This window comes from Carcharodon carcharias, chromosome 3, assembly GCF_017639515.1.
Source record: "Carcharodon carcharias isolate sCarCar2 chromosome 3, sCarCar2.pri, whole genome shotgun sequence".
Lineage (NCBI taxonomy): Eukaryota > Metazoa > Chordata > Chondrichthyes > Lamniformes > Lamnidae > Carcharodon > Carcharodon carcharias.
In genome coordinates, this window is record NC_054469.1 from 94864291 (window position 1) to 94887672 (window position 23382).

A 23382-nucleotide genomic window follows, 5' to 3' on the forward strand; every position below is an offset into this window, starting at 1 on the left:
CCAAGATCTAGATCATTTATATACATCAGGAAAAGCAAGGGTCCCAATACCAACCCCTGGGGAACTCTGCTACAAACCTCCTTCTAGCCCGAAAAATACCCATTCACCATTACTCTCTGTTTCTGTCCCTCGGCCAATTTTATATCCAGGTTGCTATTTTCCCTTTTATTCCATGACCTATAATTTTCCTCACAAGTCGGTTGTGTGGCACTGTATCGAACACCTTTTGGAAGTCCATATGCACCACATCAACAGCCTTACCTTCATCAACCATCTCTGTTACCCCTTCAAAACACTCCAGCAAGTTAGTTAGACATGATTTTCCTTTAACAAATCCATGCTGACTCTTCTGAATAAAACCACATTTTCCATGTGATCATTAATTCTATCCTGAATAATTGTTTTCAGACGTTTCCCCACCACCAAAGTTAAACTGACTGTTCCTTATCTCTTAATGTCAAGCAAAGGAATCCTTAGTCTGAGGGCTGACAAACAATCCACAAATTTACAATACTAAAACAAAAATAAAAATACCTGGAAAAACTCTGCAGGTCTGACAGCATCTGCGGAGAGGAACACAGTTAAAGTTTCGAGTCCGTATGACTCTTCAGCAGAACTAAGTAAAAATAGAAGAGAGTTGAAATATAAGCTGGTTTAAGGGGGTGGGGGGGGGAGTGGGGTGGGCCGTGGTGGGACAAGTGGAACTGGATAGAGGGCCAGTGATAGGTGGAGATAGCCAAAAGATGTCATAAACAAAAGGACAAAGAAGTGTTGATGGTGGTGATATTATCTAAGGAATGTGCTAAAAGGTGACATTAAGGATAGAAAGCAGGACGAGCAAGGTACAGATAGCCCTATTGGGGGTGGGTCGGTCGAAGTAGGCGAAAAGGCAGAGATAAAACAATGGATGGAAATGCATTTAAAAATAATGGACATAGGTGGAAAAAGAATAATCTATATAAATTATAGGAAGAAAGGGGGTGGGGATGGAGGAGAGAGTTCATGATCTAAAATTGTTGAACTCAATATTCAGCCTGGAAGGCTGTAAAGTGCCTAGTCGGAAGATGAGGTGTTGTTCCTCCAGTTTGCATTGAGCTTCACTGGAACATTGCAGCAGGCCAAGGACGGACATGTGGGCATCGGAGCAGGGTGGAATGTTGAAATGGCAAGCGACAGGGAGGTCTGGATCATACTTGCGGACAGACCGAAGGTGTTCCGCAAAGCCGTCACCCAGTCTGCGTTTGGTCTCTCCAGTGTAGAGGAAACCGCATTGGGAGCAGCGAATGCAGTAGACTAAATTGAGGGAAGTGCAAGTGAAATGCTGCTTCACTTGAAAGGAGTGTTTGGGCCCTTGGACAGTGAGGAGAGGGGAAGTAAAGGGGCAAGTGTTACACCTTCTGCGGTTGCATGGGAAGGTACTGTGAGAGGGGGTTGAGGTGTAGGAGGTGATGGAGGAGTGGATTTACAATTTCCTGCCCTCTTACAGAAACTAAACTTTCTAAAAAATAATTACCTTATTATGCTCATGTCAAGTTTCATTCTTCTTTATCTTAAAGGGTTTACTCAATGACATAGGTAACTCACCAGGAACTACATCAGTGTAAAATGGCTTACTGCAGCTATTTTCATGGAATTACAATTTACTTTTGTGATCTCTATGTGTTGTCATCATCTAAAGCAAGTGGTACTTTTACATTTCTTAACCTTGTATCAATCTTCACTACATAGCATTTTAACCAATCTGTTCCACGTACTGTTGAAAAACAAGGACTACCTAGCACTGTACAGTTAAACAGGTCCAGGACTAACAAATTCATCACAGAACTAAATCCCCTTGTGACCAGTAAAGTTTGTTTGGTTGCACCATTATCTTCACTATCTTCCTCAGAATTCTCTGTGTCCTGTCATTTTGAGGACCCTGCCTCTCTGCTTTGGGCAATTTGTCACATAATGATACCTCGAGTGACACCTGAGGCACCTATTAACTGTTTACTGGCCATTTCTGAGATTCATTCGCATACCGTTGCTGTTCTAGCTCTGACTTTTGTTATAGTAGCCAGATTTGCTAAAGGTGCTTTCATCCTCATTCTGCCTTCCATTATATCTGGACCATTTCAAAATCTGGCAATCATTAAGTCATCTATTCTTTGTGTCACTGCAGAATGTGCCATTTACCATGAAAGCTATAAGAAATTACTGTTTCCCTAGGAACTTTATCAAGGCAACAAACATCTGATCCACCTGAAACTCTGTCTCGGAGAATCGAACCCTAATTAGAACCAGGAGCCTGTCCATAGAGGCACCTAAGCATAGTCTAGCAATTTAAGTCCTGGTACTGATGCAAGTGTCCTCAAATTGAATTTTGTCAATCTTTTATACAGTCTGTTAAAGTCAATGATACATTCTTTCCTGGAATGTCCATCTGTTTTCCGAAATCTATCAAAACCTGTCATAGGCATTTAACATCCAAGAATTCTAATAGAAAGTCTAAAATTTTGTCACTATCCACCTGGTAAACATCCAGCTCAAAATACTTTGCTCCTGATCTTACTTTTGGTAGGAAAGAACAATGCAAAGGCCATACTGTGTTTCCTCTTTTGTAGGGATGCAACCTATATCCAAAAATCCACTTCATTCTTCCGTTGGCCATATGGTTCAAACACGGTGAATATTGGAGGGTAATCATACCCTAGCAGTTTAAATTTGGGCCTAGATTTTTACAGAGTTGCGGAGATTCCAGGGACCTTTAAAAATGGTGATCAGGACCTAGATCCGGAAGTTCCGTCCCATTTCCGACAGATCCTATTTTTTGCTGGTAAGGGAAAGGGGATGGCATGTGACTCAGATATGAAGGAAACCCGAACTCAGCAGAGCCATTTGAACTTAGTTTTATGTTCACGTAGGCTCTATTTTGCTGGAGCAAGGCCTTATTCTGCAGTGTATGAGTAACGTATTTTTAGAGTAGATGTAAATGTTCATGAAGAGTGGATAAAATCTGTAGAACTGTTAAGCTGTCACGTCATTAAAAATCGCCTACTCTTTAAAAATTGAAAAAAATTCAGCCTGGCTGTGTCTGTGATTTGAAAAAGAAATCTGTTCCAGCAGTTTCAGTTGCTGTTTGCTGGCATAACTCTAAGTGCTATAATTATGGCATTATTAATGCCTGACTGCTTTCCGTAACCAAACATTATCACAGTGGGGGGACTGTAAGTTCACAGTCTGATTGACAACTGAAAGAGGTTATTCAAGGATTATTTATCTTTGAAGTGGGGATATGAATACAATTGTTTTTATAAGAGATAAAGTACTTGAGGGGATTTAAATATATTGAATGGTCTTTCATGAATGAGTATTTTTTATATGTAGCGAAGTCAAACAGATAGGTAGAAATTTATTTTATTCAGTCTCAGCATGGCTCATGGTGGATACTGGGTGAGTTGGTTGGAAGATGTAAGGGCAAAGAATGGTGGGTGTGGGGGGCATGAGTTGGCACTAAATTGGCATAAGGGCTATGAGGAGCCATGGAATTGGGTTGAGGGAACAGGTTAAAATGAGTTGGCATGGGAAGTAGGTGGGTGGGTGGTAGAAGATGGTATGAGGAATGAGTGCTAGAGAGCATAATGTTTTAGAAAACAACTGCGACAATTTCCCAGAGAACCGAGGCAGGCCTTTTAAGCAGCCCACCTCGGCACCCAGCAACCTCTGTTATTGCCTCCAAACTACACGCAGGAATGGCAGGCCCTACTAATTCCCAGGCAACCCCGACAACCATTACCAGAACAAAGATCCCATTATTTGGGGCACTTTTGCCTGGCCCTGTGCACCCGCCTTGGAGTGAAAACTCTGGTCTTGTCTTCTGCTGTTTTTCACAATGGCTAGTAGGATTGTAGTTTTCTGTCTGAAATATTTTCTCTTCGTTTCCAACCTTCACCTTTAGGCAATCATCCACTACTACCATGTTCTATTAGAGGAGCAAGTTGGTGAAGGATAGAACTAGAACCAATATTTACACACTTGGCCATCCAGTGCAGGTAGAGGATGAATGATCTCATCTGTGCAGCCAGGTTACGGCAACCATCTCATCACTCTAAACTCACATGCTTAAGCCCATCACACATTAACTAGCATCTCGCTCACTGCCAGCTCAAGAGACACCACCACCTATTCTCATACACATATTCTCAAATGTCCATCTGGCTTCATCTCCTCTGGAGACTGCGTCCTCAGCCCTCGCCATTTTGAAGCCACTTGCATGGATCAGCATATGTCCCCCCCCCACCCGCCAACACCCTGTGATACCCTCCTTCCCCAGTACAGCTCTCATTATGCAGCCTCTTCCCTTGCCCGAGGCCACTTCTCCCTCTTCCCCAAGCAAGACTTTGCTCTGCAGCCTTTGAAAAGCCACCAACATATGGCTGATCTGGTAAATAGAGACCTACCTGTGAGCTCTCCTAAAAGTGATGTGGTGCGGCCTGTGTAGCCTGGCGCTGATGAGTGCGAGTGCTGACCGAAGCAAGGTAGGCAAATAAACCTCGAAGTCCCGAGTGAAATGCAGCTCGTCACGTGCACGCTGCTTATGTGCTGTTGTGAAACATGTTGGCGTGTTTTCCCGCTGACATGGGCAGACAATTGGGGAGGTGGGGGGGGTGTGGTTGGTGACTCTGGCGGGCTGGCCTAATAATGATATGCAGAGGTATTGCGATGAGGTTCCCAACATCTGATGGTGGGAAACATGGCCCACTGTCGACGGGCTGAGTGGACGATTACAAACTGGTTTCATGCTGTCGTCAAACTGATTGCGCCATATTGTCCACTCACACCGCCGAACATGCCCGATGCATGCGGGCACAGAAAATCCCGGCCTCTGTCTTAAATGGGCGACCCTTTATTTATAAATAGTGACCCCCTAATTCGAGGTTCTAGATCCACCAGAGGGCAGTAATGTTCCAAAAGACACAATGCCTATGCCCCAACTGACCAGCAGAGGGACCTCAACCAGATCGGACCCCAGGCTCACCCACTATAATTCAGAATTGCAAGGTGACCAAACAGAGTTAATCACCCTATTTTAAACGATCCATGTACACCACATCAGGTTACTGCACTGTAGCCACATCCGATGTGGATACAGGAGAGGACCCTGCCAGAAGGCCATCTCCCTCTCATCCAGGCCCAGAATGGCTGGCCCAAGTTCACGGGCCAGCTGTCCACATGTTGCTGTGCCACCCCAAAACACCTAGCACCAGAAGCTGGAACTCTCCAGCTGTGCTAGCACCTGAGCTGGATCTTGAACCGGAATACCCCAAAGAGGCCAAAGACCCTTTAAAACACCCCACTCTCCTGACCCTCAGCCTAACCCCAGTCTCTGGGTCTGAACAGATGAACCCACAGGTTACTAAAGTGGATAGGCAAGAGACTAAGCTGGACAAGAGCAGCTCAGCCCTATAATCCCGGGCCAGGCACCCACCAAGTGAGATTTCCAGCATTCCCCTGCGGATCACCCAGAGCACCTTGACCATCACTCACCCCCTGAGTGCTCCTCACCCTGTAAAACCCCAGACCCTTTTGAGGATACTTTAATCAGGAAGTTGGAATGCCTAAACCTCAACAGAGGGAAGTCAGAACTTTAGCACCGAATAGACTTGCCCATGCAGATGAATTTTGAATCCTTCCAAGTCACTTAAACTGTCCAAAATCCCAGGACTGGACAATGTCCTTGTGGGCGCCCTATCCTGGGTTTAAACCATAAAATGAAAATGTAGCAGGGAACTACCATTTCCCCTGCTAGCTACGTGTCTGATGGGCCAGCATGAATCAGAGAACACCTGTATATTTCTTCACTTTCTATTCTTCCTTCCTTAAGACCACATAAAAAAATGAAATAGAATTAATTTTTTCTCCAACGGTGAAGGTCTGACCTGGCCCAAAGACATGAAGGAAATGTCTATATCATCCTGGCTACTTTATAAAATTATTATTTTTTAAATGGATAAAGGCTTTACACTGACTGAAGCCTGACTAGCTATGGCTCACACAAAAGGAATTTCTAGCCTTCAGAAAACAGCAAGGATCTCATTATCTCTAAAGAGGTGCTAATGCCCCCATGACTGCAGAAATTTAATTCCAAGGAAATGCACAAAGACCCTTTCCATTTCTAAGACAGAGCTCTAGTCAACAGAGACAATACATCTGCGAGGACAAAGGTGCCCTGAAACCGCTGAATCTTATTAATGGATGCAACATTTAACCATTGCAATAATCCAGAGCAGGAATATACATCCTTTGTAAAACCAAAGGGAAGAAATGGGAGTTATCTCACATGAAACCCACCCCCCCCCCCCACCCCACCTCCTTCCTCCTCCCTCCTCCAAACTGCTAGAACCTATAATATTATGTTGTAGAGCTGAATCCAGGCAGTCTGCCATCATTCATCGACAAAGCAGCAGAAACAGAGCACTGTCCAGGTTTAAATTGTCCAGCCCTCATCTACACTGTTTTCTACTAGAATATCGGAACTTCAGTACCAGTACCTACTACAAGATTGATTCATCTGTACATGCTTCTCCCATCGTGGAAGTCAGCACAACTGGAAAAGTGGATCACCCGCATCAGTTCCCGATGGCTAACCTCTCTAAAGGAATACACCATTGGACTTTTCATTCTGGATTCTGGACTCATGTGAATCAATAATTTGTATTGCTGAAAAAAGAGACATGTTAAAGTTTTTTGTCTTGCATTCATCAGGACACTTCATAAGAATACCAATATAAGGGGAAAACAACAATTTATACTGTATGAGAAGAGAGTGCTGATTGATTGGCAAGTGGACTCTGGTGGAGGCGTTGCCATGGAGAGTGCACCAGTGATGGTGATTGACAGTTAACTGCCAAGCATTGTTTGAAATTTAAACCAGGCAGCTTGACCCTAATTGGTCAAGGCATTGTCCTAAGAAATGAGTCAGCGAATGCCTGTCACTTATTTTGCTTAGCTGAAACTGACACAATGTGTGTACATGTTCTTTTTGTCTCCAAAGAACAGGGCCCTGTGTATGAATATTTGTAGCCCCCAAGTACACGCAAATGCATCAAACTGTGAGCCTGACTGATATTCTTAAATTGGTTGTCAGTGTAATTCTTAGCACTATTGCTAAGAATGAGGACTGAGGACTATTTGGTAAAGGTTGTCCAATTGCGGAATCACATCTAATGTTGGACACTCTGGCTGAGATTTACTGTGCATTCTGGCGTCGAGATTTTTTGATGGCCTGAGCAGACAATATGGCAAGAAGGCCAAAAATCGGTTTCACGACGTCATGAAACCAGTTAGAGGTCGTCCACTCAACTCATCAATGGTGCGCTGCATTCCCCGCCATTGGACATTGGGAACCTCATTGTAATACATCAGCATTTCATTATAAGGCCAGCCCGCAGGACTCATCGCCTCCCACCCCCACTGGATTGTCCGCCCACGTCAGTGGAAAACATGCCTTGACGACTGTGATGTGCAGGAGTCGGGATTTACCACCAGGGCCTCGCTCACCTCGCGGACATCTGAGGAGCAGAAAATGCTCGAGCCCGATAGCAACGGGAACCTGGGGGAAACATCCATGCCGTGCTGGGTGGATTCTCATGGCCATGGCTCTGTGGCGAAGCAGCGCACGGAATTGAAAAGTCATCGTTGGTGCTCCAACGGCTGATGGTCAAGGGGGTGGGAGACGAAGTGCTAGGATCAGTTGGGATAAGAAGAGGTGTCGGGGTCGGTGAGATTTGGAGGTGGAATGAGGATGTCAGGATGGGGTGAGGTTCGGAGGTGGGGAAATGAAGGTGTCAGGAGGGGGTGAGCTTGGGAGGGAGGAATGAAGGTGTCGGGGTTGAGATTGGGAGGGGGGTGAGATTGGGAGGGGGAATGAAGGTGTCATGGGGTGAGGTTTGGAAGGGGGATTGAAGATGTCAGGGGAGTGAGATTGAGGGGAGGAGTTAGTAATGGGGGAGAAGTTGGCAACTGGGTAGGCAGGTGGAAAGGGTTTGGAAGGTGTAAGGAAAGGAGCTCGAAGGGGGTAAGGAGTGTGGAGAGGGGAGGGAGTCCAGGGGGAGGAAAGAGTGCAAAGAGGGGAGGGATTTCTGGGGGAGGAAGAAGTAAGGGTGGAGGAAGGAGTCGGGAAGGGGGAAGGAATTAAGCTGGAGGAAGAACTGAGGGTGTATGAGGGAGTCAGGAACAGGGAAGGAGTAAGGCTGGCAGAAGAAGTGAGGCTGGAGGAAGAGGTAAGGCTGGAGGAAGGAGTCAGGAGAAGGGAAGGACTAAGTGTGACGAAAGAATTAAGGGCGCCTGAGGGAGTCAGGAAGGGGAGGGACTAAGTGGGGTGGTGAGTCCAGCAGTGGGATGTCTAAAGTGGGGGAGGTGGTGGTTCTAGGGGGCAAGATGTCCGTCCCGAGGGAGGAAGGGATTCTGAGGGGAGAAGGTATTCCAGGGAGGGGGGACGTCCAGATGAACATGCAAGGGAGGAGTCTGATGGGCCCATGACTGCCTCCTGGGTGTGAACTGAGAGTGGGCACGGTATAAGGGAATGGTGAGAATGACTAAGGGCAGAGTGAGACGGTAGGATGAGAGTGTGAGGGTTCGACGGGAGCAGTGGAGGGGATGGCGAGGATGGTTGGTGGGGACTCACAGGCAGACATAGGCCCTGGGGGTGGGAAGGAGGAGGTCAAGGAGGTGAATGTAGACGGGAATGGGATTTTCAGGAAGGAACAATTTGCAAACCTACAGAGAGAACCAGCAGCAACAGAGCTTGCCACCCCTCCGACAGAAGTGTGAATGAGATATGGAAGGGTCATAAGGCCTCCAGACCACCTGAACCTTTGAATTCAAGGACTTGAAGAGGGGAGATAAGGTAGTGATAATGTAATACTAACAATGTAAATGTATGATAGTTTACCTTATGTCTTACATTATTATTACTATCATCACTTAAAATACATTGGATAAAGACGAGGGGGGAGGTGTAGTGCAAGGATCTGACACATATAGGGTTAATGTGGAACTGAGTACAGTACCGCCCACACAGTGATGTAAGAGAGCACATGACCCACATTCAGTGTCAGTTGAGGATTGGACAGAGCTGTGTGCAGACCTAAGCATGGAGGCATCTCCTAGCTTGTACCCTTTACCGTATATCTGTAAATAGTTTTAGTTGTTAATAAAGCCTTAAAGTCAACCTGCTAAAGACCACAAAGACTTCCTCAAACCTACAGCGATGTAACCAATGCCTCACAACATGTACAACTTAAAACTGGTTTTGCGGCCATTAACTTTGATGTCTGCTGTCTAAAAGGTGCCTTTAGATTTTGCAACTTCACATAAGAAAGGCACCTTGGGCTGAATTTTCCGGCCCTGTCGCGGTGGGGCGGAGCTGGAAAATGCAGTGAAAGATTCAAATGTCCATTCACTTTGGCGGGACTGAAAGATCCCGTCGGCGGGAGGGGCCGGAAAATTCTGGCCTTTGTGTTCCTCAGTATCTTCTATTTCCTGAATACTGCTTGATCCAGTTGGTCTTCCTGTAAATTTTTGATCTGTAAATGGAAGTTTTCTGCTGCTATAGCATGCTATTTTAAAATGCCTCATCTTGTGGCAGGAGCGGCACTTGGCATCCATGGCTGGGCAGACTTCTTGCCGATGATGTTTTTTCCCCACCACAATACGACAAGGAACGGTGGAGCCGACTGCGCCCTCTTCATACTGGCTCTGTTTTCTGGCAACTGTGCTGATAGCTTGTAAAGTTCAACCTCCCTGGCTAACTGTTCTGCTTTTGACAAAATGATATCTTCTCTGGACTGTAAAATGTCTGACAATGCTTTATCAACCACCCCTACTACTTCAATGAGCTCCTTTCTCCATTCCCCATATTCAGTTATTCCTAAGCGATACAGGTCGTTTATAAAAGAATCAATATTTTCTCTAGGTTCCTGGCTGCACCGGTTAAATTTTGCCCAGTTGATTATAGTTTTGGTTCCTAGGCTAAAGTAAGACTCAAAGGCCTTAATGATCCCTTCATATTTCATGATTTCTTCATCAACCTCCTGTCTTCTTATGATGTCATTGGCACAGCTGCCGATTGCATAAAGGAAAATACCGACCTGATCCTTATCTGGTTTCTGAGTGAGTCTGGAGGCAGTCCAGTATTGGCTGAATCAGTGATGCCAGTTTCTTCACTGTGCAGCTTCATCAAGGCCCTCCACGAGGTCCAGGAGCTTGGCTAGAGGTAAGACTTTTTCCATAGCTCTGTGCATGGGGATTCCAGTGTTGATTGTTGCTCTGATTGCTGCTGTGGGCATTTCTCAAATGCGCTCTGCCAGGTTGACATTTTTTCCCACTTTTATCAGCATCACCTGGGATCCTTAGTAAATGTTTTGCAGACCGCTGCCACCATGTATTATTATCACGACTGGGCTTTGGGTACCTTTGCTTGAAGAGAGCTGGAAACCATGCTGTTGCAAACTAGTGAACATTTATTGACTATTTACATTATATACAGAGGCAGACTTTAGCAGGACTGCATTAGAGCCCTTTCCTCAGGTCCCAATTACATGTGATCCAATATCACCTGACATCACTGATGATGCATTCTAGCTATTAGCATAATAGTTGTTAACCCTTTATGCTACAAAATTCAAGTAGGGAGATGGTGGAGAATGAGGCAGAGATTGTGTGAGTGGAGTTCTGAGGGGAGGGAGGAAATGAGTGGTGGGGCTGAGTGATGGTGCAGTGCATGAATTTGAGAGTCGGGGCTATAAGGGGATGGAAGGGCGTGAGTGAGTGGGGGGGGCTAATTGGTGGAGGTCTGTGGAGAGGGAGGCTTGAGTGAGTGAGTTGGTGGGGAGGCAGGTTAGGAAGAGATTGTGTGTGTGTGTTGCGCGTACTCGCTTCACTGAGTTTTCTGTTACCATGGAATATGGAGAGTTTGGCTGAAACCTACATGGCTACATAAATAAGAACATTTTTACCGAGTACTTTAATTTTCACATTTGTATGATATATTGTTGATCTATAATACGCAAACTTTAGTAATAACGGCTTTATTGCTGTTTTTTTGCTGGCACCTGGGATCATGTTGATTTACAAGAGTTTTTTAAAGTATACATTTGTTCATGTGATGTGGGCGTCGCTGGAAAGGCCAGCTTTTGTTGGCCATCCCTAATTGCCCTTGAAAAGGTGGTGGTGAGTTAAAATGGGGTCACGTTGGAAAGTAGCTTGTGAAGCACTGCCGCAGTGCTTTGCTTTTTTTCCCATGTACATAATCTAGCAAGGTCATGTTTTGTTGTTAGCGTGGACTTCATCCTGTATTACGTGCACTAACTGCATTGAATGATGAAATACTTAAGTCACTTTGCCGATTTGATGCAAATGTATTGGTCCACAGTCATGACAGTAATAGAAGGTAAACAAAGGGAAAACTAATGTTTCTACCCATTTGAAGCTTAACATTTCCAGCCATTTGAAGTGGCCGAGAAATATTTGCATTCCAAGGCAGATGTAAAAAAATGCTTTAATTACATAATTCCTTGTCACAGAATATTTTCAGGCATTCTTGTCTTCGGCTACTAATTTTCAGATCTTTTTGTCTTTGGCCACTCTCAAGCCTGGGATTTGTTCTCTGAATACACTGAGTGGACATGGCCTTCTGCTGAGAGCTCTTTTTTCCAAACTCCTCACTCTTCCAGCAGCTCTGTCTGCCTATTCATGTACGCATGGGTGCAACTGGTTTGTACAGAAGCCTTGAAGTCAGGAGAAAGATCTTCAACTCCTGCCACATTATTTGCTGTAGACTTATGCAACTGGAAACAACTATAGCAAGCACCAAAGGACAGGGGAGTTGGTGGCATAGTGGTATTGTCGCTGTATAGGTAATCCAGAGACCCAGGGTAATGCTCTGGGGACCTGGGTCTGAATCCCGCCATGGGAGACGGTGGAATTTGAATTCAATAAAAAATGATGATGTTGATTGTTTCATGAGGGAAGGAAATCTGCTGTCCTTACCTGGTTTGGCCTGCATGTAACTCCAGACCCGCAACAATGTGGTTGACTCTTAAATGCCCTCTAAGCAACTAGGGGTGGGCAGCGACACCCACATCCCATGAGCAAGTATTAAAAAAACCCTTGTAGAATTATCTTAACAGTCAGAAGAGATTAACCAGCAACCAACCCTTAAATAGAAATGGTGCTGAACATGTGTTCAGCTGTGTGAATTTAAGTGAGTGCGTTAGCCAGAGCATTGAACTCAAAATGACAGCATTGCACACGCTACCAACCTTACCAAAAGGGGCCTGGTGTGATTTGCCCACAAGTGAACAGACACCATGGGTGCCAATTTAGAGCTCTGAGGCACTCTTAGGGGAGAAATTTCTCCTGGTTGGGTGCAGGCACACTGCCATTTTACCAATTACATGACACATGCCCAGAAGCACTCAGTGCTACCTGTGTGGGTGGGGGAAAGGGGGAGAGTTGGGGCCTGTGCTCTTTCACACATGTGATTAATTTCATTAGGTGAACTTTAAATAAAGAACCTAAAAAATCATTTACATATGTCACATGAACGTCCCGTGAGCTGGGACATGTTTTTCAAATGTTCCAGAAATATTTATTAATGTAATAAACCCTTTATGAAACCTCATCCCACCCGTGGATGAAGTTCCATGTAAAATGTGAACGCCGCTTGGGCTCTTCACCTGCCTGCCAACCTTAAGATTGGATGGGCAGCATTTTCAATTGTCTTAATTGTTTGATTAATGGCCTTAACAGGCCCTTGACAGTTCAGCGGGCACACACCGGATCAGAATGATGCGCGGTGACGTTGGGATGCACACCCGAAGTCACTGCGCGTCACTTTACGTGTCGGAGGATTCTGCCCGTAGTGCACGAAAAACTGGTGCTAATGATCCCAATTTCTCATTGATGGTTCTGAATTCTATTTATGGATGAAAAATTCCAAAATGACTATTTGGTCATTTTAAAACGAAACATTTTTTTAAGGAAATGTTATTCACAGTGACAACAGTTGAGCTTGTCATTACTCAAAGTCTCTTAACAACCTTGATCCAACCCAAGCACGGCAGAATCTTAGTGAGGCTTCTAAGAAAAAGCGTGCTACAAATCAGTAACTGGATCTGAAAGAAGAATATACTATTGATGTTATTTATGAAAAGTTTCACTGTGTTCAGTCTGGGTTTATGTGGAATTATGTTGTGAATCAGATTCCATTGTAATATTAGAATAAGACAAGAAATCAATGAATGGTTTAAAATGCTAATTGGTCATTTTAAATGGCTTATCAAGGTTCTCTAAATGTTTATGTTTGTTTAATTGTATTTTCTTCATTCATTGTTCCATGCTTCATTTCACCATGAATGAACACTTTACTGATTTCTGAATTTTGTGGCTGTTTATCATAGAAAGGATCAAATTAAGGGTCATCGCAAAAATGCTTTTAAGTTAAAGTTTGTATGAAAGAGGTTAAATTCACAGGAAAACAGAGCTCTGAGGTATACTATATATACCATGCCTTGGATAGGATGTCTGAACCGACATCCCACCAACAATGAAATATGATTTGACATTTCAGCAACTGCTCACACCCGATGCTGTGACAACCCTATTCATCTGAACTCTGAAGGGGTCATTGTCAAGTTAGGCTGGTGAACTCCATGCTGGGCAGAGATTATGGATCGCCAGGTTTAACTTAAAGCTGAATCTACAGTGAGGATTAAGATACAAGGCCTGATTTTTGGAAATGAGACTGCAAGGGCAGTCAGATAGCAAAAGCCTGCAAAAGACAGGAAACCATAGAAAGAAGAGGTTCTGTGTTCAGACTGTAAGGCAGTATGTAGGACGGTCATTCTGATTCGATCAAATCAGACAACCCGACACATTCACTATTTTAATGTTGTTACATGAAACAAAATTGCATCAATTGAACTGGACAACTCTGAGCATACATGCTGCTCTGTATGTTTCACTTCAGTGTGGAATAAGGCAGTGTACAATTGAAACTAAGCTCCATCCCACATTTGAAGAGGTTAAACAAATACATGCAAAATTTACATTTATCCAGTTCTGGTCACAAGGGAGTTCTACTGTTCCTGCCAGATTTTTTTGATTCTACAAGTAGATATAGAGCAAGATGAGAGAATTCTCATAAAAGTAATATGGGCAAACTACTTACCACTGATACCACTAAACGGGAGATGCTATCTATGGCAGACCCAAGTTTGAAATGCTATTCAATTAAAAATTAAACTTTTAATGAATAGTAACAACATCACCCAGGAGAGTGAATTTATTGGCATGTTCTAATAACCATTTAGTTTTTCTTTAACAATCTTCAAAATGCTCTGGAGTCATGCCTATTTAAAGTGTCGCATATGTAATATTTAATTTTAATCGGATTTTTTTTTCCATTACAGTAAAGCAGTGATGGATCTCCTGATTGATTTGTGCAGCCAATATCATTTAAATCCAACCCATCATACTCTTGAACTGCAATCTAAAGAGACACACAAACCATTAGGCTTCAAGCCAAACACTCCAGTAGGAGTTTTGGATATAGACAAAGTGCTCATAAAGCAGAAAGTTATTGAGGAGAAGCCAAGGAGACCCCCACCTGTAGTGCCTGAAGTAGGTAACAAATCAGAAGCATTGTTGTTCTTAATTTTTTTAAGAAAAAGCTTTTTATGTTAATTATGGCTTGCAGGATGATTCTGTAACCCAAAATGTGATGCTCACTGAATTTGCTGTGTTAACTGTATGTAATTCTTATTTCATGTTTATCTCCATTTATCAACATTTTCACAAAAAATGTGAGCAGCATGCATTGTGGTGAAGGAGGTATAAAAAGTTAACTAATAATAATTTTTTTACTTTAGTTCACGTTTGGGAATGAAGGATGACGGATAAACCTGCAATAACGATATCATTTTAGGAAAACTGATCATTTATGAATGCTCCCTGATTCATCAAATTGATAGTTAATATATATTGACCCATGATTTCTTGTCCCCAGATAAACGTGTGATTTTACTGTGTTACCGTGTTCTGCACACCAAACACTTGAAAGTATCATTCATAATAGTGCTACGTGCTAATAACATGGCTTGCAAAACTAAAAGTAAATAAATGAAGAATTTATCTATTCTGGTAGATACATTGTTATCACTTGACTTGATTCTTAATGTAAACACTTTGACTATTACAGAAAACTGTGAGGTTGGTGGTAAATTTCCACAAGACACAAAAAACTGTGGTGCGAGTCAATCCTCTTGCACCTCTGCGAGATCTGCTGCCAGTTATATGTGAAAAGTGTGACTTCAATTCAGATCACCTTGTGCTCCTGAAAGACAACATCAGAAGGGAAAAGGTGGATCTTTCAAAATCATTGAGTGATTTGGAAACCCGAGAATTGTATGCTCTGGATACCAGCAGAGGTGAGTTTGTCCAGGAACAGACCAGTAACAGGAGAACATGACGTAGTTTCACCTAAACACATTTACTTTAAAGCTGTTTGACTAAGTATTAATCTTTGTCTCAGCACTTTTTTCCCAGAGAGAAATTAACCTAAAATGATTGTACGGTAAGTTGTTTTTCTTGTAGGAAAATGTTTGAAATTTGTAATTCCAATTTTATATGTTGCACACTGACCTACCCAGCAGTTTTCTGATGAATGAAAGGCGCATAATAAACTTGTCACATTAATTGAAATGGAGCCCCAAGCCTGGAGCATAGGGTTAATTTTCTGACTAGTTGGGGAGCATTGTTTGCAAAGAAGTCTTTTCTGAGGCATGTTAATATGTTACTGGAGTTTTATTTTAATATGTATCATGTGAATGTTTTCTCGTCAGTAGAGTATTAAAATCAGGGTGTTTCTCTCTTGGAAGGCAGGACATGCTGTATTAAACCATCAGAATGGTTCCATTTGAGACATTGGTGACAGCATTTTTAAAAAATTAATGTATAAGCTCCATTCTAATACCACTCTGTTAGAGGCAACATTGTTACAAGGCAAGATTAGGACACACTTTTATTTGTTAACATAATCAAGGGGTCAAAGGTACTTTGTGCGTCAGAGTTCTGTAGTTCTGTTTCTTTTAAATTTACTTGTTTGTCTTCACATTTAGTTTATGGGGAAAACAGAACTAATGCCAGAACTACATGTCCAAAGTTTTGAAATTTGAAACACTTGCCCAAGATGAATGTTTAGTCTTATGACCCTTCATAAAGTGCCTGGATTGTTTTACCAAATCAACCAAAAGCATAGTTGCATCCTAAATTCCAGTGAACTATTGCTCTGATTAAACATAGTTTGCAACAATGATCCCTTTAAGCTGCACACATGTGCGACTGTGCAGCAATCGTTAAGGTATTGTACGGTCCACTCTCAAGCTGGCCTTTTTAAGATACTGCACGCACATGATTGAACAGTAAAATGTAAAGGTGCCATGCATTGAAATAAACAGGCCACACACAACAATGAAAATCTAGAGGGATAATTGGTTTACAGTCTTATGTCAAATGGTGTCTATTTACTGAATGGGCTGTTGAAAATTCCTATTGCCTTAGTTCTGGCTCAGCTTTGTGCATAACTAAACTGTACCATGACTTGAAGCAAGCACCTGAAAAAGGAAAGAGTTTGCATTTCTATAATCCAAAATGTTTCCATTTAAAATACTGTCTCTCAGATTGAAATAATTGCACTTTTGCAAGATGAATGCTTTTTTGTAGTCTTATGTGTTTATGCTCAATACCTGTGACTTTAAAGCCACTTAAGTTGAGAATTAATGTTTTTTAAGGAATTCCAATTTATGATTTTTTTTTGTTAATATTGTGCCCTTTTTGTAGTCCTTCAGTCTCAAACATATTCTGCCATTACAGCTCTAAACGACAAAGGTACAGTGTGTTTGATGTGTTGCTTTTCCATTTCCTGCTCTGCTGTAGCAGGTCTAGTATAAATCTCAGATTTTGGAAATCAAAAGCTTGATGGCTGCTACTGGATGCGAGAAATGATGATACATTGTATAATTGCTGCTTTACATTAACACCAGAATATTAATGCAATGCTCATATAAAATTGTTTTGTGTCTTGAAGGGCAAGATGTTGCAAATTACTGTTGTTAAGAGTATATGACACAATGCAAAAACTGCTCACTATTCCAGAATCATCCTGGAATGCAAAAGATAATGCCTGGCTTCTTTTCTCTACTGCAAACCATCTGCTTAAACTCCTAACCCCTGCCTCTTCCACCCTCAACTTGAACAAGGGAGCTCATGGACTTCTTTGTCACCAAGATTGAGACCATCTATTCAGCTGCCTCTGCTGCTTCCCTCTTCTCCTGGCACACCAGCCCAAACTTCATTTAAGATGCCACTTTGCTTCAACCCTGAACTTGCATCTTTCTCAGCAGCTCTCTCTCCTCATTCTGTCCTTATCCCCTTCAACTCTGCTGCCATCACCCTTCTCCTGAAAAAAATACCCTTGGACCCCTTGCAGGATTAGTCTGGAGGGTTGCCTATTGCTGCCAGAAACATGGCCTCCTTCCTGGCCTGGAACTCTTGACACAGTGAGTCCAGGGTGGCATCAGAAAATCTGGGAGTCCTCTCCTTCCCTTGTTAGGCCTCCCCCACCAGCAGCCTGCAGTGCATTGCTACAATTTCTGCTTTTATGAGGACTGTGCCTTCAAAAAGGGAAGGTTGCCTGGAGCATGTGATTTTTGAAGAAAGCTACTCACGTCCCATGGTGTGAACAGAGGGGGAGGATGCCTGCATTGAAATGGAGACCAGGCCTGCATGGGTGCCACTCATGGTTATACTACAATCATGGAAATTAATTGGGTAGACAAATTTTCTATCTTAGCCACATCATTGCGAATCGTTCCCCATGTAACCAAATATTGGGGTCAATGAACTTCATACTCATAATATACAGGGAAGTCCAGGATAGAGATGCAAAGTAAGGAGCTCCCTGGGAAAACAACTGCCCAGGGGTCATCTTGAAATAGCCTACTATAATCTAGTTAGTAGTAGTCAAGATAGCTTCAGCAGGTGTGTCTTCTGCCTGATAAACACCCAACTTTTAGACAGCCAAAAGCCTTATAGCAGGAGAAGACCTAGATTTCCAAAACAAATTCTGCTACTTAAACATGAAGTGATAGGAATTCATGGAGAAACTAGGAATGGATAAAAAAAAGTGGTTGAAGGGTAGGAAGCAGTAGGTAATTCCTAGGGGAGGAACATCATGATGGACCAATGACTGAAAAATGTGACCCAGGGATCAGTGTCAAAACTCCTACTGTTTATAATTTACATTCATGAACTAGATTCAGAAGCTTGAAGCAATCTGGTTAAAGTCACAAATCGAACAAAGAACAAAGGGCAGCTAAATCTTCAGACACAACCAAACACCTACAAAATGTGTAAGTGGGAGAACCTGTGGTAAATTAAATTTGCTTTGTATAAATAATTGCACGTTGACAGATAAAAATAGGCAACATACATACTCCATATGAATAGTGCTAAAATTAACAGGGGTGAAGTTGAGGAAAGCTTGAAATGGTAACAGTTCACTGCAGCAATAACAAACTAAACAAACAGAATGCTGAACTGTACAGCAAGAACAGTTTGTACATGTAATATGATATTCTGTTGAAATTGAACAGTGTCCTTGACAGATTGCAGTTTCAATACTGCTTCCATTTACGTTCACTGAGACACAAGAGAGATTTTCGGAGCTTGGAAGTGACGGTGAGCCAAGAGGTTAATCACTAGTATTGAATTATAAGGGTAGACTGGAGAAACTTATGCTTATTAGCCTTGAAAGGAGATGAAAACGGACTTGCTAGAAGTGTACATAATAGTATAGGAAAGAATATTCGTAAAGCTGGGCTGAATTTTACCAGCCCTCTGGAAATGGGGTGAATGGCAGTGGAAGGAGTTGGGAGAGGAGCCCAATGCCTTCTTGCTGGCACCAGTGGTGCGAACCTCAGTGAACCTGACTGTCCACCAGATAATCAATTATGCTAATTAAGTGCCTGATTAAGGGCCACTTCCCACGCCGGCCAGCATTTTGCTGGCAATGGGAAACCCTGGCAGCTTCCCTGTGGGTTCCTGGAGTTGGGGAGCCTCCTTTATGACTGCTTGATGGCCTACTAGGAGATCCCCCTGCAGCAATGGTTGGCCCTGCGGCTACAGCATCCCCTGCACATCACCACCAGCCCCCTCAAAAAAAAATCACTGTCTCAATCTGGCACCATACATAAACAAAATTTCCTTGTCTTCAAGAGCCCTCAGCATGGAGGCACCCTCGTCCTCCTGTAGCAGCAGCTGTAATCATCTCAATGGCGGTGCTGCCAAAGCTGCCAGGCTCTCAGCCCCCAGATTGGGGTCCGGCGTGTGGTTGGGTCCCGCTTTCGGTCCTGGTGGTGGGGCTTCTTACCTCTTGACGAAGTCCAGCCCTCTACCTGAATACAACCTATGATAGTAAGGTTCTAGAGGCATGTTTTCAAACAGACAAAAGGCAAATTTAGAACAATGACAAGACGTCATTCAGCCAAAGATGATCCACCTGTAAAATAGGCTAACAAACAGGATGGTAGAATTTTTTCATTGAGAATGTGAGTTTGTTCTGGATGGATAACCAAGGTGAGCCAATGGCCTTACTGCTGGAAATTAATTTTGTGAACTACTGCTTGCAATTGTGCAACAGTAATAGAAACACTGGTCTGGATTTTACGGGCCACCATGGTCCCATCCACCCCAGGCTAAAATGTCGGGGGAGTGAGGGCTGCGGGGAGCCTGTCCAGGCAAAGAGCGAAGTGAATTTAAAGGCCTTTTGCCCTTAATATACTGGAGGAGAGACTTCTCTCAGGGACAGGAAGTCCTGACACAGAGTTGTGGACCAATCAAAAGGTGGCAGCTGTCTAGTAATGGTAGTGTCACTTGGAGCAGTTGCCACTGCTGGTACTGTACTCGGGGTTTGAGGAGGCAAGCTGCACTGGATCATGACTTTGTAAGTGTTTGGGGCTTTCACTGGGTGCCAAGCTGGCAGGCCCTGTTGAGAAGGTTTGAGAAGCCACAGGAAGAGGGGAACCTGGCGGGTGGGGGTGGAGGGTATGGTGGGGGGTTGGTGGAGCAGTAACCCCTTGGAGGAGGCCCTCAATGGTCCTTAATGTTAAGGAAGGACCCCACCCATCTGCCACTAGCACATGCAGGGAATCATGCCAGGCTGGGTGCTTGGTATAGACCTCTCCTGCCACCATTTAAATCCTGGTGGCAGTGGGATGAGGCTCTTAATTCGGCATTAATTGGCTGAGCAGGCCACCCAACATGCTGATAAAATTGTGGAGGGGACAGGGGTAGGTGCCCCGCTGCCTTCAAACCCATCTGTAGGGGAGCATATAATCAAGCCCGCTGAAATCTGAGAATTATATGGAACATATATCAAATAAAGTCAAAAATAAACAGTAATGGCAGTATTACAAAATAGGAACAGGAGTAGACCAGTCAGCCCTTCTATCCTGTTCCATCATTGCAAGGAACATAAAAATGGACTGTAAGTATGTAAAAAGAAAAAGATCAATGACAACAAATGTAGGTCTCTTATAGTCCACGACAGGAGAATTTACAATGGAGAACAAGAAAATGGTAGAGCAATTAAACAACTACTTTAGTTCTTCCTTCATGGAAGAAGACACAAATAACTTAGCAGAAATATGAGGGAACCAAGGGTTTAGTGAGAAGGAGGACCTGAAGGAAATTATTATCAGGAAAAAACTTGTTCTGGAGAAATTAATGGGACCAAAAACTGAAAAATCCCTGGGGCCTGATAATCTACATGCCAGGATAGTAAAGGAGGTAGCCATGGAAATAGTGGGTGCATTGGTTGTCACCTTACAAAATTCTATAGATTCTGTAATAGTCCCGGCAGATTGGAGGACGGCAAATGTAACTCCGCTATTTAAAAAAGGAGGGAGGGAGAAAACAGGGAATTACAGACCGGTTAGCCTAACATCAGTAATAGGGAAAATGCAAGAGTCTATTATAAAGGATGTGATAACAGGACACTTAGTAAATATCAATGGGTTTAGACAAAGTCAACATGGATTTATGAAAGGGAAATCATGTTTGACAAACCTGGTGCAGTTTTTTTTGAGGACGTAACTAGTAGAATAGATAAGGGAGAACCAGTGGATGTGGTGTATTTGGATTTTCAGAGAAAGCTTTTGATAAAGTCCCATATAAGAGGTTAGTGTGCAAAATTAAAGGAGATGGGATTGGGGGTAATATATTGGCATGGATTGGGAATTGGTTAGCAGACAGGAAACAGAGAGTAGGAATAAATGGGCCTTTTTCAGAATGACAGGTGATGACCAGTGGGTGACTGTAGAGATCAATGCATGGGCCCCAGATATTCACAATATATGTCAATGATTTGGATGAGGGAACCAAATGTAGTACTTCCAAGTTTGTTGATAACACAAAACTAGTTGGGAATGTGAGTGGTAAGGAGGATGTTCAGAGGCTTCAAGGTGATTGAGACAAGTTGAGCGAGTGGGCAAATGCAGTATAACATGAATAAGTGTGAAGTTAGCCACTTCAGTAGGAAAAACAGAATGGCAAAGTATCGCTCAAATGGTGATAGGTTGGGAAATGTTGATGTACAAAGGGACCTGGGTGACCTTGTAAACCAGTCACTGAAAGAAGCATGCAGGTGCAGCAAGCAGCTAAGAAGGCAAATGGTATGTTGACCTTCATTGTAAGTGGATTTGAGTACAGGAGAAAGGATGTCATACTGCAGCTGTACAGGGCCTTGGTGAGACCACATCTGGAGTACTGTGTGCAGTTTTGGTCTCCTTACCTAAGAAAGGATATACTTGCCAGAGAGAGAGTGCAGCGAATGTTCACCCGACTGGTTCCTGGGATGCCAAGATTGTCGTATGAGGAGAGATTATGTCGACTAGGCCTGTATTCACTGGAGTTTAGAGGAATGAGAGAGGATCTCATTGAAATGTATAAAATTCTGACAGGTCTGGACAGACTGGATGCAGGAATGATGTTTTCTCTAGAACAAGGGGTCACAGTCTCGGGATACGGGGTAGGCCATTTAGGACTGAGATGAGGGGAAACGTCTTCACTCAGATGCTGGTGGATCTGTGGAATTCTCTATCACAGAAGGCTGTAGAGGCCAAGTCACTGAATATATTTAAGAGGAAAATAGATACATTTCTAGACATTGAAGGAGTCAAGGGATGTGGGGAGAGAGTGGGAGGATAGTGTTGAGATGGAGGATCAGCCATGATCATACTGAATGGTAGAGCAGGCTCGAAGAGCTGAATGGCCTACACCTGCTACTATTTTCTAAGTTTTATTAAGTTGATCTGTATTTCAACTTGTTATGATCTTTGGCCAGACACACAAATTGTTGTTCAGATCCAGTTAGGGACCAATAACATTTTGTTTAAAGCATACAAAGTTTGAGATTCAACACACTTACCAAATGATAAAGCCATAAGATTCCACAGGATTTGGACAAACAAAAATAGACTTTACCATACAAGGTTAAAAAGATAAAACAATTTATCCTATATCCTGACATTCAGGGTTAATATGAGGTACATGTGAATTAACAGGCAAACTGTGGTCAAACACACTGCACTGCACAATAAATGACAAATACACCCAAGACAGAATCCACATATTTCTCAACAGCCCACCCAGATGCCAGCAAATACTGTGAGTCAACCATTCTCACTGAAACTTTGAGTCTCTCATGAGGAATTCCAGTCTTCACCTTTAAAGACCTAACCTGGGAATTCTTTCCAAAGGTTGCTCCAACTCAGACGGCATCAACAGTGGCCCACCTCCCAGGGTTTCAGACTGATTTCCCAAGATTCTGTTCCCCTGGATGCACTCAAGCACCAACTCAAAAGTACAACTTCAGCTCTTCAGCTGTGCTGAGCAGAACACTACTGCTGTAAAGGAGTACCTTTGCTCCACAGCCTACACCAAAGAGTCACCAACCTTCAGTTGTCTTTCTGGATCTTCAGTGCTTCCCCTGAGTTCCCTTCACTGAAAGTCTGCTACCTGCAGCGCTTATCTTTTTTGGAGCCTGATTCTCTGCTTTTTTTTTACCTTAACTTAACTGGGATCCCTCTCTGTCCCTTGTCTCTAACCCCTACCTGGGGCTTCCTTTTGGGACCTCTCCCTGTCCCCTCTTCCTGTCCCTTGCCTAGGACACTAGGCTTCCATGGCACGCCAATATCAGTCACCTGACCTAGGTTTTTGCACCATTTTCCTTCTCTACGTCAGCGCGCTGGGCCTGTCTTCATCCCAAAGAGCTTACTCAGG

At 43.3% G+C, this 23382-nt stretch overlaps 1 protein-coding gene across 2 annotated transcripts in view; it reads left to right on the top strand.

Annotated features, from left to right (window-relative positions):
* Positions 1 to 23382, top strand: part of cobl (cordon-bleu WH2 repeat protein) — a 503840-nt gene that overhangs the window by 223639 nt on the left and 256819 nt on the right. For both annotated transcript variants that reach the window (XM_041183628.1, XM_041183629.1), the window contains exons 4-5: positions 14454 to 14664; positions 15242 to 15470. In XM_041183628.1, the coding sequence (XP_041039562.1) occupies positions 14454 to 14664; positions 15242 to 15470 (440 nt within the window). The remainder of the gene's footprint in view (positions 1 to 14453; positions 14665 to 15241; positions 15471 to 23382) is intronic.